Here is a 17,104-nt window from a genome sequence, read left to right on the forward strand (position 1 = left end):
TGTTGATTGATGGTTATGCTGGATTAGCTTGTTTGGCTTCACACAGTAGTGGTGAACTAGAGATCTTTGCTTCTCGGAAAAGATCAGTAGTCATTGAAGCTGAAGTTGCAAGAACGTCGTGGATACAACTTGGGGGATCGCCCAAAACAGAGTACAATGGAAAGGTGTGATTGTGTCCCTATGTTCCATTAGGGGTACTCAGTAATGATGATGATGGGAATCCTTGCTTTTTATTTTACTTTAACCAGACTCCCGCTAACTTAGCCCATTTCATGCTGCTTTTGGCGCAACTGACATTGTTATCTGCCTTAACATAATATGCTGTATTGATTGTGGCTGCAGCATTTAAATATCATTTTATTTTTATTAATGAAATATGTTACCATAGTTTCTTTATCGTAGAAATAATATATAGCCTAATTTTAAAAAGGAAAAGTGTATGTATGTAGAATAATTGAATAAGTGAGGAATATCGAAAGTTGCGAGGAAAAGGCTTTGGAAAAATAGATACTAGATCTATAATTTTCCATACATTCATACATCCCATGTAAAAATGATACGGCTAATGTACCATGATGTCCATAATTATTATAACTATTCATAATATCAATTACTAAGACTAAGACGATGATAATTATTGTAATATAAACATGCCACTTTTTGATAATTGTACTGTTTTTCATGAAAATTAATGTTTCTTTCTCCAGCGACATGTCTGTTGTCTGATTCAATTTTCTTTAAATATTAGGCCTATGTTTATTTATTTTATAAAATGTGACGCACAGACGTCGTCGTCGATGTATCATTTTATTTGCCTAAAAAAAAACACACTGTTACATTTAAAATAGACATGACCTTCGAGGGTTTGTTTTTGGTTGGAGTTATCCTTCTTGATTCAAAATGGAAGCCTCCCTGTTAATGAAGTGTACCCGAGGTATTTTAGGATCAAGGGCACATACTGTTCTAAATGGTTAGTGTATTAATAAAAGAAAACGCGGATTTTCCCTACCTTTAACTACAGCTAATTTAAATATTTAATAAACCTTCTGAAAGATGTATTGTTTATAGATAGGCTGCCTTTGTGTCACGGCGAGTAGACGAGCCAGAGTTTCTGAGACTGAGAGTCAGAGTCATAAATTTTCAAATTTGACTAAAAACAAAAAAAATTACGAGATAGACTAGATCTAGATCTAGATCTCTAGATCTAACTGCTAAGTTTAGAATCTTATACTAATTTTAATATATCTAATGAAAGATTAGCGATGTTTGCATCAAATGCAACTAAGCTTGTTAAACTAATATTAATAACTTAACAGACTTTTTGATTAGGCCTGCCTAATACCGCGTTTTTTACACTTACTTTACGACAATGTATACTATACATTTCTGGAACACAAAGCCCGCCAAAATAAAATTTGTCTTGAAACAATTTGTTCACAGAACATGTATACTTTAGCGTTCACACTAGAACATTGTTATAGAACATTTTATAAAACGAGCATGACCTTTGACCCGGAGCGTCTGCTATATAGGCCCGGATAATTAAATAAAGAGAAATCAAAGTTAAAAAAAAGATAGTGGGCACACAGTTGTTTTTTTTTAAAGGAAAATGGTGTAGCCACGGTGCTTGCGATTCAACAATGAATTATCTAAAAATTAGAGAACATGCAAGATTTTATAAATTTTATGCCAGCTACTGGAGCTAGACAGTTTTTATAAATATAATGCTGTGTATAATACCCACCTGTTATTTCCCCTCCCTCCCATCCCGCAGTACAATCACCCTTTCCCACCCCAACCCCATGGTAGCCATTTCCCCAGCTTCTTTAATTGCTAGTCTATATCCTTCAGAAACAGCTTCCAATAAACAGGGCTAAATATTTGTTTGCTGAAAGTAAAGGTCCGATTTCTCCGAAAACTTGCATCTGTCAAGTTCATTAAACGTATGTGATCGTGTTATCACTATACTGAGTCTATTATTCAGAATAAAAGTAGATGTAGTTTTTAGAGTAGGGCCTATGACACCCCCCCCACCCCAATTTGTTTCTTTATGTTAATTATGTCCCATTTTAAACCTAAATAATTAGCCTATGACTTTTTTATCTGCCTGTTTTTATAGTAAGTTGATTATGTGTGATCCCACGATCCACATTCTGGTGGGCATAAAGATTTATTCATGTCAGACGGAAACTGAAAATATTCGGTCAAGAAAAAATTGGTGATAAATTTGGTTCAATTATATTTTTTAATTAATTAATATTTTCGTAATTAGGCCTAATATCTAAACTGGTTTTAAGGCAAAATTATAATGCCTTAGATATTATTTCATTAAAAAGTGTTTGGAATTTAATTAAAGAAATAAAAAGAAATGATAAAAATGTAAATTTTAGCAGGGCCTAGAGAAATTATAAATTATGAAATCGTGTGTTCAAAAACTCAAAATCATTATAGAATCTACTATATTTAATTTTGCAATCAGCTGAGACCTATGCTGCGCTTACTACTTTTGACGCATGCGCACTCATCTGAAAATTCAGAACATGTCCAATGTTTTCGCTCAGCGAGCGATGACAAAAACTTGACCCAGAACACAAAAAGGGGCGTGGTTTTGTGCCCTGCGACTCAGAAGATGTTCCATATACTCGTAACGTGTTCAGTATACACTTTAGTAGGTCAAGTCTAGTAACATTGTCGTAAGTGTAAACGCGGTGTAATGATTAATTATTTTGGTAAATTAATAAATTATATTAGAATTTCAGGGGAAAACACAGATTTACAGATGGCTGCTGTTTTGTTTAGGATATATATTAGGCTATATTTATAAAATATAGCCTACTATAGCAGGTCTATATAATACTTGGATGCTATTTCGAGTCGTCCGTTTGAATCCCGGTCAGAACGTCACGTCCGTGTGTGTCGTCGTGTCGTCGTCGCCTCAACCAACCGGCGGGCTTGTTGCATTGAGTTAACTAAAAATTAGTTTTAATTGAGCATGCCCGAAACTCATTTCATGGCTGCAAAAAATATTGTATATAGGCCTATATTCTATACCCCTGTGTTGTCTGTCAGAAGAACAGGAATAACCTTATTTGTCACTTGAAGTAGTAACACTCTCTAAATCTTAATTTTAATCTTTACAAATGAGAGAATAATAAATAGGCCTACAGGTCTAACCAAATAGTTACCACTACAAAATATAGAAATAAATTTTGCTACTAAATTTGTTAGTAATCTTTTCCATCAGACTTTTAAACATGTTTTTGTTTTTAGATTTACTGCTTCGAGCTACTAGAGGCTTTAGTTCTCTTCCTCAAGCAAATGATAATGTGAGGACTGTGTTTAGAACTTCTGAAAACGATCCAGTAGGTATCCATCAGATTAAAATAGCCTGGCTTAATTTTTTTAAATATTTACAGTTTACCGACTCCCTTCTTTGCCCTGCACTGCAATAGTTTAAAAACTAGAGCAAATATATCAGTAAATTGTATTAAAAGTTTGACTTCTCATAATACATGCTAATGCTAATATTGTTGTCTATTTGACTGTATGACTTTATTCCTCAGAGACAACATACTCTTGATCATGTAGGCCTATTTTACACAATCCCTAAAGATGAAGTAGATGGTCTGCTTAAAGATACCATTCATCCATGGCATATGAGACTGGTAAGCTTTAAAAATAAATTAAATACATGCCTCTTAAATGTTGATGCATTAATAGCTGAATTTTGAACAAAAATTCAATTTATTTTATTTTCAAGATGAAGACTTTCAATGAATCTTGTCTCATGGTAAGAAAACCATCTATTGAGTTGAATGAATATATCAGGAACTTCAACTTAAATCACCCAGTTCCTAGATTTATACTCTGTATCCTTTACACATCTGTTTTGTAATGTAGGTTTACTGGAACTTCATTCTTATTTCTTAACTTTACACTGTTACATTTATGATCAATACTTTTTTGAAGTTTCTAAAAAACTACTCCTTCAAGACAGCTTTTTAATTGTGTTAAACTTGAGGCTATTAATAGATATATTTCCTCAAAGAGAGAAAGGTTGTATGAGGATTGGTTGACAGTATAAATCTCTATGTTCAATTATCTTAACCAACTTTAAAGATGGACGCAAAGGAGCTGGTAAATCATGTGTGCTGCACCATACAATGCAGTGTTGTCACAGAGACAATTGGATCATAGTTAATGTTCCATGGGGTGAGTGATTGTTCATGTTCCAGTGTTGATCATACACCTGTTTAAAGTACAAAACCTCTGTTGCAGAAGACATAATTTTGTCAACCACAAAAAAAGTTCTCTTAACACCATAAATGGCTTTTAGAGATCTTTTCTTTTATTGAAAAAAAAACATAATTGACAAAGTTTTATTGAGAGAAAAGTCTGTATTAAAGTGGGTTTTAATTATTATTGCTAGAGCTTATGTTCAGTTTACACATGCAAATTTTTTTCTAGCTGGTCAGTGGGCTCGTGGCTGGTACAAGGAAGTGTCTGAATCCATCTACAAGCCAGGGCGATTTGATCTTCCTACAGATGGAGCTCAGTGGCTTAATCACTTTAAGAATCAGAACAAAGGAAGATTGCAGAATTTAAAAGTAGTTTAGTTTTGTGTAATTTTTTAAAAGAATTTAAATTAAAATAATTGCATTTTATGACATAAAAGCACTAAAGTTTTTTTATTAAAAAGATTCTGCTTTTGTGTTTTTTCATTTTAGACAACTTCAGAGTATATTTGGACAAAAAGAGAAAAAGCAGAAATCGGCACATCTTTTGAAGAATTAATAGATTTTGTAAGAATTAATTTTGTGTTACAATTTTTTATTATTAGAGTCTGATGCAGAGTTTATATGTATGCAGAGTGCTATAAAAACAGTACAAAATAATTTTTTAATGTGTATTCTAAAAAGTACCATTGTCTTTAACAGGGCCAATCTCGTCTAAAGTTTTCTTGTGATTGTGTGGGAGTAATTTTAAAAGAACTGAGAAAACAAGCACAAACTCAACAGTTGGTTTTAATTTATTTTTAATGAGACATAAAGATTGAAATGTCTGCTCAATTACCTATTATAAAATCAAATTTATTGTGTGTTTTCTTTATTTTTTAATTTTGTCAAAAAAATGTCTGCTTGAGACAACATTCTAAATTTAATCCTTGTATTTTTTAAAGATATTAAATGATACTTGTATGCATTTTAATGTGTGATTTTTTTTTTCCATAAAATATTGTGTTTAACTATTGTTTTGCAGACTAAAAGTTCTGGTGGCTGTCACATCTGTCAATGCATTCTATGTTCAATGGAATCATTTAAATGCTTTAAAAAACTCTGAAAAGAAGAAGGTAATTAGATTAGGCAATTCTTTTGTTGGTTTAAGAAAAGCTCTTCTAGAATATTATACATATATTCAGGATTTTAAAATATCAATCAAAAATATTACAAATTTTATATCTTTCAGCTACATCCAGGTGAAATATCTCTTATACATAACTTCAAGAAAATGGTCAGTCCAACTTGGGTAAGTAAGACTTTTCTGGGATCATTCGGTTTCCAAATATTTGTATAAACTCTACCTGAAAAAAAATGTATTTTGTTTGTTTACTATTTCCCTTACGCATTGGTTCTGTTTTGTTGCTGTTTTGTTTTTTTTTTCAAAAAAATAAAGTTTTTTTTCTTATGCTGTATATCTATTGCTCTAAAAAAATGTATGCTTCAATTTGGTCTTCTCAAATTAAGTTGTTGTTTTTTTAAAATACTTTTACAATACATCAACTTGATTAAGTTTGTAACACATTTATATAGAATCATGGAGTTGCTGTGTGCACAGTGGATGAAACTGCCAATAATGAAAATGAAAGACAAAACTATACACCCTTTTATTTGTTGAAGCAGGAGGTACATCTCTTTTGTTCTATTCACACATTAATTTATTAATTATGCAGCAAAATCAGGTTAATAAAATTTAAAATATAGTCAATTGCTTTACATAATAATTTTTTTTTTAATTTTGAATAGATCATTAATTGGAATGTGCTGCAAATATTTACAGCTATTGTCTCTTATGGATCTGTTTTCTCCCTTATGTAGTTAGAATCACTTCAAAATTAACCAATAGAAAGTGTGATGTTATTACTGAAATGATTATCATCCTCTGGTGCCCTTCATCAAACTGCAACTATATTTATTTTATTTAAAAAATTGAACATAAAAATTACAAATTTTACACAAGGAATATGTAGTAGGGGTCATTCAGTTATGAAGTTTTATATTTTAGAAATTTAAATAACAGTTCATGTAGAATGTTCTAGCATGGTCAGGTGTGTAGGGCTCATGAGAAAAGGGGGAGATGTGGTTTGTTATGGAAATGTGTAAGGTTCAGTAAAAGTAATGTCACCTTGATTAGACAAATATTACCCTCACCCTCGTATAGTCATCAATAGCAAGACAGCCACAAATGACATCAAAAAGTTCGGTCTACAGCACCACTAACACAATCTCTTTTTATGACTGCCTCCAACCGTTTCATATTGTTTTCACCTTTTAAGTGCAATAATGCTTTGTAGAGTTATTAGGTCATGTTGTTAGATATTGTAAAATCTAATGAAAATTCTCTTTCTGCTATAGATTTAAGTATTTTTCTAGCTAAAATTTTTGGATTTATGAAGTTTTATAAATAAATGTAGTAACAAATCAGCATGCTGATTTTTGTCTTAAAACTTAAATGCTAACTTTTGCACTCAATTATCTTTGCAGGGTTTTGATGCACTGGATCCATTTGTACCAATATTGGTTCCAGAATATACAGAGAAAGAGGCCCTAAGTAATTTAAACTACTATATGGATCGCAATTGGGTTCAAAATGACTATGGTAAAATTCATTTTTAGCCCTTAGTACCTATCAAAAGAGCTATTTTGACATAGGCTTAAGTTCTTAACTAATTGAAAACAATTATTATTATATTATCTTATATTGGTTCTATTATATCATATTGGACAGCTTTAGAAAACAATAGCCTGTAGAAGCAGCCTGGTGTGTCACTGTTGTTTTCTAAATTGGTCTTTAATATACCACTGTTTTTCTTTGGTATCAGGAGGGAAAAAAATTACTTTTGCTATGGGAGAAGAAAACTTTTACTTTATTAATTGTGTGCTTTTTTAAATGTTTAATATAACTTATTTTTTATTTCTTTTAACAGGAAAGACTGAAGAGGGCAAAAAAGAAATAATATTTGTTAGCAATCATAATGCATTCAGTTTGTATAAAGTGTGTTCGTCTTTGTGAATTTAAAGAGAGCAGTTCATTATCCCTTTTGAGTTTGTGTGTATGTGCTTGTAAGTTGTGAATTATAAATTGCATATGTAAATACATCATTTAATCGATACTTTTTTTTAGTAGTTATTGTTAATAATGGATAATGTATATTTACTGTTGGCTAATCTCTCATTAAAGGATTTCAAAATGAAGGTTAACTTACCTTGTTCTTCTTATGTTAAAACTTTGCCTCTATTATAGCAGAACAATCTAGTATTCACAAATATCAATGGTCAGATGGAAGGCCACAAATTCAACAAACTTATTAAGTTTACTCCTAGTTTGGGTCTTACCCCAAACAAGAGCACTAACTGCTTGCAAAATGTGTTGAAAATTTGAACTCTTGATACAATTGCATCTTGTAAATCAGTCCACCAAAGATAAACACAGCCCATACCAAGTTTGAGAAACCAGGAGTGTATTGTGGTTAAATTAAGTAGCTACATCTTATGTAAAATATATTGTGTGCCTTTATGGGCCGATTATTAGCCAGTTGAAGTCAAGTTCATTTATTTCTGAAGACATATGCCAGTAATTGGTGAAGTGCTGTTAGTTACTCCCTCAAATTTTTCTCTTATAGTTGATGGGAAAAGATGTTAACAAAACAATCACAATTTTAATGTCAACAAATTATAAATTACAGGAAGTCATAAAACTTATTTTCAAAAACTTTATTAAGAAGAAAAATGTGAACATTGTAACAAATATAAAAAAAATCTTTAAAAACACATTTAAAATACAGCAGACATACGAAGAGTACATGAACCATCTTCACAGAGTATTTCAAGCTGTAAGCTAAAAATAATTATAAAGGGGAGTATTAAGTTTTAAAAATGTATGAGGATTATACAGGAATATATTTGTTTTTAATGTTCAACAAGCCAAGCATTGACATTTATTGCATTGTACATGTATATAGAATTTTAACATGTATTACATAGGTGATAGCAGTCTTGAAAAACAATTATCACAAACAATAAATTAATATACTGCATGTGTTTTAAATGCCTATACTTGAAATAATGTGCATTGAAATTATTTTGTTAATAAGCAAAAAAAATTTGATTATTAGGAAAAATGTCATTTTTAAAACAAAAGGTGAAACAGTTATTGAGTCAAGCACAAATTTAAAAATAGCAGAGCTAGAGGAATTCTAGAAGATAAAAACAAAAAAATTTTATAAGCTTTTATTATGTGCACTAAATATAATTTAATTATAATAATGCAGCACTATTTACTTTAAAAAAAAACTGGGGTCCCTATCTTGTGTTATGAAAAGCAAATGTAATATAAACTAGGCCTACAAACAACCAAATATATACTGCATATCTCCTTGTATATAAATTCATAAATACTCATATACTGCTAAACATGGATGGTAATAATATATGTTAGCTACTTAATACTTGTACGAACCTCTAATGAGCTGCTGACACTTTAATTAAATAGTAATGCATTATTATATTTTCAGAAAAATCATTTTTTTTAATTCACATATAAAAGTTTGTTATAGAAGTTTTAACACATTTATTACCAAAACTATTTGGCAATTGTTAATTGATAACTTAAAAACTAACTAGACTTAATTGTGTCAAAATTCCTGCCATATTGCACTGTCATTAGATCTTGACCTGATATATGAATGTCAAGTTTAAAACAAATTACTGTGAAAAAGTGGGTGAAATTTCACCACAAGTTTCCCCCCATGACCACACAGATGAGGAAAAAGCATGTTAAATACAAGCTTCTGAAAAAGCTGAAGCCATAAATACACACAATAAAATAAGCTGCCATACTGAATTTCTAACAATGGAATATTTGCATTCTAGTGAGAAAGGTAGGAGCACAAATAAAGTATGTAAAACAGCTCCAATATAAGTTGTTTTTTAAGCACAGAAATTTTTAAGTTTTGTTTACATCATTTAACTATTTTACTAATATGCATTTGACATAGAAATTGGACAAGGCATTGTCAAATAATCAATGATAGGCCATCCATACATTTTTATTTAACCCATGAAATGTTACAACATTAATTTAAGTGAATAAATTCAAGATTCATTGTGCCTATACAAAAAGAGAAAGCTGAACCAGAACATTAATGTTCAGTGCAATTTAAAATAAAATAACCAACACTGCAAACAATGAAACATTAAAAATAGTAAAAAGATAAAATGTTGAGATTTTAAGTTACATTACAAACTGCTGGTACTTAAGGATTCTAGGGAACCGGATTTACAATAATAATACTCTGAAACCATGAGATTCTACAAAATTGGATTTAATACAATAAAACTGAATATATTGCTCGATAAAAATTGTGTTAACAAGATCAATCCGATTGATTTTGTGTAAATAATATCACAAGAAATGCACTCACAAAAATCCCATCTTATTGTGCCTTTTAATTTAAGTTGCATAATAGGAATGATAGCATTTTAAAATTTAAAAGGTACTTCCAGTAAAAAAACAATTTAAAAATCAGAAAATTATTTATTTTTGGTAAACATGGCCATCAAGTCTGGTTACTTAAAACCTCAGAGCCGTAACCATTTTAAGTCAAGTCCATGTTTAATCTCTTCCAATTGTTGACCAAAGTGTGTGTCATTTTTAAAAAGTGTGCTACATACAAATGTGTGATGATGTGTGTTGCATGTTGTGACCAACCCCATAAAAATGTTTCCTTGTGAAATAAATATATCACACATTATTTACATAAAATAAAACTGAGAAAAAGAATATTATATATAATAGCTCATCAAAATTATATGATGTACTGAACAATTTCACAGTCCAGTGACATAGGTAAAAAAATAAAGAAAACAGAAAATCTGAATACTCAAGTCTAACATAGCAGCTACTCTCATGAATTATACTAATGTAGTGTATTACTGTGCTAGTAGAATTATTTCATTGGCAAGTTGAATAAAGAACACATTTAGTTCTTAACAAGTTCAATCAACATGACCTTTCTCCACACAAAAAAAAAAACCAGTTTAATTTAGCATGATACACACATACAACTTTTAATTTTTAATTACTTTTTTTAGATATATATAGTTGTTTTAACCTCAATACTTCGTACTTGAAAGTTCACTATGTTATTAAAGCATAGTTTAGAAACAATCTACTTAGTTGACAAACTTTGTACTAATTCTGGAATTTTTCAAAGTATAATGGAAAATTTTATTTACTTTGATAGAATGCCTGAGCATTAAAAAGTTCGTTCACTAAAGAATTATCATTTTGTGAATTAAAGTACTGCAAATTATGATATCTGGCCCAATAGCTCAAATAAAATTGTCTAAATCCTACTTTTTTCAGATCTAAGTAAGTTCCATACATGTTGTGAAATTCTGTTCTCATTGGTTCATTAGGAAAAATGTGCCATTCTAAGGTTAGTTGCCTGACAGACTTCATGGATCCATTCTTTAACAATTCTGGCATTATAACCCATTCATAGGTTTCCACATCCATCTTTAGAATATCAATTGCTCTCTGTAAAAAAAAGTTCACTTGATGAATGGCATGATCAAGTTGTAAAGTACCTGTTTTGTTTCCTGTTAATGTGAAAATCAAGTTTAGGTAATAGTAAAATTCTAGTCTACCCAGCTCTGACAGATGGCTAGCATGAGTTGGGCAAAAACAGTGTTGGCCACTTAACTTTTCATAAACAAATTTCAAAGAAACAACTTTATTCTATATGCCCTTACATAAACTACTAGATCAAAAATAGCATTTTCCTTGCCACACAAGTAGTCACTACTTAACTGACCCAAGAGAAGGAAAAGGAATTTACTTTTTTTTGGAAAGAGATTGGATAAAACATTTTTTTCATCTAACCATTTATGTAAGCTGAATATCTCAAACGGGTAACTCTTTATTTAAATGTGTGTAAATAAATAATACTGACAATCTTTACTTTATTATTCTATGATTGTTTAACACCAAAGTTAATTTTATTTGAAACAGACAGCAATCCTACAAGTTTGAACAATTGGGCAACTTGAAGGCTACCATCACAAACATTTTCAGTTAATGCTCTAAACAAGAAAAATAATTTTTTTTAAAATGTTTTAATTAATGTGTACAAATTTGTTTAGCATAATATATAATGTGGTTAACGGTTTTAAAATGCAGACTTTCTTTTTAAAAATACTAAATACTTGTTATTGATAGTTTTAAAATATGTATGTGTGTATCAATCAGCTATAGCTTTAACATTGCAGTTTAATAATCTTTAAGATGTAAAGTATTTGAAACAGATCTACTCACATGCTCGTGGCCCAACATTTTTTTGAGGGAAGTCAAAGTACGTGTTCTCCAACGTTTAGTGGAATGTATAGTGTAGCCATCCATTTTTGGCACAAAGTTATCATCATCTTTTGTTGATAAACCAATATTAAAAAAATGAACTCTTTCTGAGCGCTTGTGGTCTTCTACATTCATGCTGAAAATAAAAGCTAAATTCAAAAGCTTTTCTCAATATGCTGGTGATAGGCAAGCTGAAGAAAATAGCAAACTTTCATTTCAAAAGAACACTAAAATAATGTGTATAATGCATGTCAGATCATATATATATATATATATATATAAGAACAAATCTGATTGTGAGAGGAAATAAGATGTAGTTAGTGAGTGAGTCTATGCAGTATGTATGTTATAAATCTAATGTTTTCAAAGGATAGAGAGTCTGTAGTCCCCCCCCCCCCCCAAATAATGTTTATGTTGATGCAAGGTGATTGATGCCACTTTTGATAGGAATGAGAATATAGGCGCCAGTCTGAAGTTTTTTGGTTGTGGACTCAAATTATTTTTGCATTACATAAAAATAATTAGATACTTTGTAGAAAAGTAATAAATACCTGGGATCAAATGAATAAACTTCACAGCCTAGCTCAGCCATTTTATCATCAAAACGGAAATCATTATCAATTCTTAAAAAAAAAAGAAAAAGCCAACACACTTTAGCAATAAAAAATGAGATCAAAAGTGGTTATTGATCTCACACACAAGACATAATTTAAACATGAATGCTTGTGTTTTTTTAAAGTCCAGCTCATCATAAGTAACTTTATTTATAAAATTTTTAAAATGACTATATCTTCTACACATTTTAAATAAACTTTCTTTTCCATATAAACTTTATGTTTAATATTTTGAATTAGGTTTAAGTTGATTCAGAAACAAAAATCATTAAAATAAAAAAATCCAATCAGGGAAGGGAGTATTAGTCTTAAGAGGTGATGCAGACAGGGGAGGGGTGAAAACTGCCAATCGTAACAATTTTACAAATGCCAATCGTAACAATTTTACAAATGGATGCCCTTAACTAAGTTTTATATAGTATTTTAAAACTATTTTTAACTAGATCAAATTGATACTTCAAGAGAGGAACTCTAAACAATCTAATGCTTTATAACAAAAAAATTTGAAGAAACTAAAATAATTTGAGAAACTTACCCGAAAGAATATACCAAACAAGGTGGTGTTGGTTTGTAGGCTTCATCAAAGCAAATATGATAATTTCCAATTAACCTTTCATCTTGACAGGTGTACTCATGCTGCTTGTCAAATTCTCTTTCAAATTAGTAAAATAGACATAAATTTTAAAAAATCACATGTAAAAAAAGTTTTCATTTTCTTCTGAAATTAATTAAATACAAAAATACTGTTAGATTAAGATTATACATTGATGCATAGTCAAATGAATGTGTTCAACTAGTGTACAAAGTAAGTAATGTGTCAAGATACAAAATTCACTCGCTACTTTACAGTTTGTTTATCGCTACTACAAAGTAACATAATCAATATAAATATTTTTTTAAATGAATTCTAACATTAAAAGAATATTATCTATCATAAAAAATTACTATTTATAGTAAATAAAGTACTTCTTGGGTGGATTAATACGCACCAAAAAACAAATGGTAGTACATACACCAGCTTGAGATGCTATTTGTGATGTAAGATTGTATACAACACAACATTGGTTGATGAATAACCACTAAAAAATGTATATGGTCCTTCCTAAATTCACTTATCACGGGTGGGCCTGGAATAGAACACCCGTGATATGTGAAGGTACTTTGAACACCAAAATTATTTTTGGTACCCAAACATCATATGTACTGATAAGATACCATTCAATAAAGTTTTTTTTTAAATGTAATATATTGAGATACATAACAAAACATGTATACACTTACATTTCTAAGAGACAAGCCCACTCCCACCACTGCTTTGTGGCATTTTTATGATTTTCTTTATCAACAGATAACCTGTCTAAAAATGAGAATATAACTAATACATCATTATGTATATTTATGGATAAATATGTACAAATACCAATTATAAAAGGGTCATCCATGACACGTTTTTAAATCAATTTTTACCTCCTCCTCCAAATTGTCACAAAATGTCAAAAACCTCTAAAATGATGTCAGTGTGTCACGGCACACTTAACTCAAAATTTCATTCTTTTTTAAACAGTGATATATTTATAAAATATTGACTAAGTAGTAAGCTCAGTATTTATTGAGGGATCTTTATTTTATTTCAGTTCACAAAAAAAGTCTTCAGTAACACAAAATTATGTTTAAATGCAAATTCGTACTGTCAGTTTCTGAACAAAACCTCCCCCCCCCCCCTTTTTTTATTTTATTTTATAATTATGAAAACAACACAACCAAAATAAAATCAATATGCTTGAAAAGTTACTAGATCTAGATTATTGCAAAAATGTTAACATGAAGTTTAATAGCTTGGTGCATAATAATGGTTTCAACAGAACAATAATTATCCTGACAAATACTGAAATAGATCTAGAATTCTAGATCCTGATAGAAATGGCTTTATTAAATCGGCCAATAAATAGGTATTAAATGTCGAGGCTCCCAAAAAAACTGTGACTTGTCTAGTCACTAAGACTGCTGAAAATTTGCTGTAAATATGCAAGAGGCACATAAAATCAGCTGGTAATGTGAAAGAAAGGTGACTCATTAATATGGCTTTAATACAAGTATATTGTGATATATGTGTGTCAAATATAATAGATAATTGAATAATAAACCAAAAGCAATGTCTAAATATATCAATATAGGCCAGAAATTAACTTTAAACTGCAGTGTCTGAGAGCAAGATTTGCTATATAATAGTATATAACAACTGCCATCTGTAAATTAGAGTGGTTTCCACTGAATCTCTAGCTATAATTAACACAAAAAAAAACAAGATGGCTGCTAAGTGATAAAGTAAACGAGATTGGTAGAATCTTATGAAAACATCGCTAATCTTTATTTAATACTGAAAAGTTAAAATAAAATTGTTTAAAACAGGTACATGATACCCTTTTTGTAAGTTTTAAAACACAAATCCTCCTAGAAATGTGAAATGATTACAAATATTTAATGAGTCACAGGTAATCTATCGTTTTAGTTGCATAAAATCTGCCATGGCTAGTAATGCGAAAAAAGTTGCCTCATTTTTATGGTTTTAATACAAGTATACTGTGATATATTTATGTCAAATATAATAGATAACTGAATAATAAACCAAAAGCAATGGCTAAATATATCAATCTAGGCCAGAAATAAACTTTAAAAAGCAGTGTTTGCGAGCGAGATTTGTCATGTAAACAGCGGCCATCTGTAAATTAGAGTGGTTTACCCTGAATCTCTAACTATAATTTTACCAAAAAAATGTAAACAAGATGGCTGCTAAAGTAAATGTCAGTAAATAAGCTTGGTTGCATCTGATGGAAACATCGCTAGATCTATATCTAGTCTTTATTTATTACTGAAAAGTTTTAATATAAAGTGTTTAAAAAAATTTACATGAGTGATGCTTTGAAACATTTTTGTAACTTTCAAAACATAAATCCTCTTAAAAATGTTAAATAATTAGGCTACTAACATTTAGGCCTAATGAGTCACCTTTTTTTCACATTACTTACTAGCCTCTGCTGATTTTAAGTACTTAAGCCATACAGAGTCAACTTTCTTTCACATGACCTTGCCTCTGACGATTTTACATAAACGTTATGACAGATTACCAAAATCATCATTAATCAATGATTAATCATGAAATGCCTCGTCTAGCCCTCGACCTGCCAGGGATAGAAAGTTAGTTAAGATAAAAGATCATAGATAGGGTGGACTCGAATTATAGGCCTATACAATTTTATATTTATTAGCCTATCTAATATCTATAGGCCTAAATATTAAATATTCCTCCTAAAATTTCATTTAGACTCTAGATCTAGAAATCTAGATCTAGATCTAGATTCTAGTGAGTATTGCTAAAGACATAAAGTGAGTAGCTAGCTAAGTAACCAAGTAGTTAGATTCTAGATCTAATAGCCGAGCCGGCCTTACCCTTGGCAACAACACAAAGATCTGCACCTCCTGGAAACTGTTCAGTGGTGTAAAGAAGATAAAGACAAATAAACAGCAGGATAACTGTAATAGGAAAAAGAATTCGTATATAGTTCCTTTGCACTGCTGTTACTAGCCAAGACATTCTCAGTAAGCTTGATAATTTAGTAAGATGATAATTTAAATATTAATTGATCTAGATTAAGACTATAGATTTGTTGATGTCGTTGTTCCATGGGCAAAAATTACTAGATTCTCTAGATCTAAATACCGAAACGAAGAACAAATCGGTTTTTTTTTTCTCTCTTTAAATACTAGAGAACTCTATTCTAATTTTAAAAATGGGGTAAATTCAAATTTAAATTTATTCATTCAAATTTATTCAAAAAACGGTTACAATTGTAGGCACAAAGACCTTTTTTCACATTGGCCGTTTAAACAAATAAAACAATTCAATAACACTGAAGGTAATTCATGTATTAAAAACTAGCGTGCCCGTTCCCGCGCGTTGCCCCGGGGTTAGACGAAAGTCCGAGGATAGCCCGGGGCGTCTGGTTCAGTTTAGGGGTCGTCCATAAATGACGTCACACTCGTAGGGGGAGGGGGCAGTGGCGTAGCGAGGTCAGGTAATGGTGTCAACCCCCCCCCCCCCCAAAGGCGTAGCGACTCTTCCCGGTGACAAACTTTCAAACTTTCGATTTGCACCCCCTCGAACTTTCCATTTGCACCCCCCCCCCCTCAAGTTTTTCTCTATATATTTTACTATTTTTTGCCTTGGTGTCACCCCCCCCCCCCAAATGGCGTCACCCGGTGCGGTCCGCACCCCCCCCCCCCCTCGCTACGCCTCTGGAGGTGGGTCCGTAATTTTGTGACGGTGTGTGATGAGGGGGAGATGGGGTTCAGGTGGTGCGATGTCACACTTTTGCATTATAAAAAAGCAATGTTAGAAAATGAATTTTAGACGTTATTTTGCGTTTTAGAGAACAGTTTTAATAAATTGTAATAGGAATTGATTAAAATACTCTATTTTGAAAGAGTTCAGACAAAATTTTGAAAAAGATATCGATGTTTAAAAAAAAATTCAACTGCAATTTTGAGGGGGGTTGTAGGCTGAGGTGTGACGTCGTTTTGGGGGGGGGGGGTCTGGCTTTTTGTGACGACGTGTGACGGAGGTTAGGGTGGAGGTAAAAATCGTCAAAAACGCTTGACGTCATTTATGGATGACCCCCCTTAGTGAACGACTATAACGCCCAATCTTATCCATAGTCTATCGTACTGCTTAAAGCGAACGAAGGCGCCATAGTGCTCACAGGATATCGCAGGGCGCCAAATCACACCCAGCCGCTAGTCATCACTTTTTTTAGCATTCCCCCCCCCCCCCCCCCCCCCCCGTCACTTATGTCGCCTAA

At 31.3% G+C, this 17,104-nt stretch overlaps 2 protein-coding genes across 2 annotated transcripts; one reads left to right on the forward strand and one right to left on the reverse strand.

Moving 5' to 3' along the window:
- Nucleotides 1–883: 883 nt before the first annotated feature.
- Nucleotides 884–7,473, forward strand: LOC131949147 (small ribosomal subunit protein mS29). The gene is made up of 13 exons (XM_059310921.1): nucleotides 884–970; nucleotides 3,271–3,362; nucleotides 3,564–3,665; nucleotides 3,761–3,869; nucleotides 4,120–4,212; nucleotides 4,468–4,607; nucleotides 4,728–4,802; nucleotides 4,938–5,017; nucleotides 5,260–5,350; nucleotides 5,467–5,526; nucleotides 5,811–5,903; nucleotides 6,762–6,876; nucleotides 7,205–7,473. Exons 1-13 carry the CDS (start codon nucleotides 901–903, stop codon nucleotides 7,288–7,290), a joined length of 1,206 nt encoding a protein of 401 aa, XP_059166904.1. The 5' UTR covers nucleotides 884–900; the 3' UTR covers nucleotides 7,291–7,473.
- Nucleotides 7,474–7,995: 522 nt separating this feature from the next.
- Nucleotides 7,996–15,948, reverse strand: LOC131949145 (putative methyltransferase-like protein 24). The gene is made up of 6 exons (XM_059310920.1): nucleotides 15,696–15,948; nucleotides 13,530–13,605; nucleotides 12,784–12,900; nucleotides 12,186–12,257; nucleotides 11,596–11,770; nucleotides 7,996–10,818 (listed from the first exon to the last, which is right to left on the reverse strand). Exons 1-6 carry the CDS (start codon nucleotides 15,838–15,840, stop codon nucleotides 10,507–10,509), a joined length of 897 nt encoding a protein of 298 aa, XP_059166903.1. The 5' UTR covers nucleotides 15,841–15,948; the 3' UTR covers nucleotides 7,996–10,506.
- Between the last annotated feature and the right edge of the window lie 1,156 nt (nucleotides 15,949–17,104).

This window comes from Physella acuta, unplaced genomic scaffold, assembly GCF_028476545.2.
Source record: "Physella acuta isolate Inbredline_101_S28 unplaced genomic scaffold, ASM2847654v3 ptg000675l, whole genome shotgun sequence".
Lineage (NCBI taxonomy): Eukaryota > Metazoa > Mollusca > Gastropoda > Physidae > Physella > Physella acuta.

Excerpts from the sequence above, each read along its gene's own strand:
- LOC131949147 (XM_059310921.1), top strand. The coding sequence starts at position 901 with ATGGAAGCCTCCCTGTTAATGAAGTGTACCCGAGGTATTTTAGGATCA. Across the intron at positions 3,363-3,563 it reads GAACTTCTGAAAACGATCCA|AGACAACATACTCTTGATCA; the intron begins GTAGGTATCCAT and ends TTTATTCCTCAG. Across the intron at positions 5,527-5,810 it reads AAATGGTCAGTCCAACTTGG|AATCATGGAGTTGCTGTGTG; the intron begins GTAAGTAAGACT and ends ACATTTATATAG.
- LOC131949145 (XM_059310920.1), bottom strand. The coding sequence starts at position 15,840 with ATGTCTTGGCTAGTAACAGCAGTGCAAAGGAACTATATACGAATTCTT. Across the intron at positions 12,901-13,529 it reads TGGGCTTGTCTCTTAGAAAT|AGAATTTGACAAGCAGCATG; the intron begins GTAAGTGTATAC and ends CTAATTTGAAAG. Across the intron at positions 10,819-11,595 it reads AAATGTTGGGCCACGAGCAT|AGAGCAATTGATATTCTAAA; the intron begins GTGAGTAGATCT and ends TTTTTTTTACAG.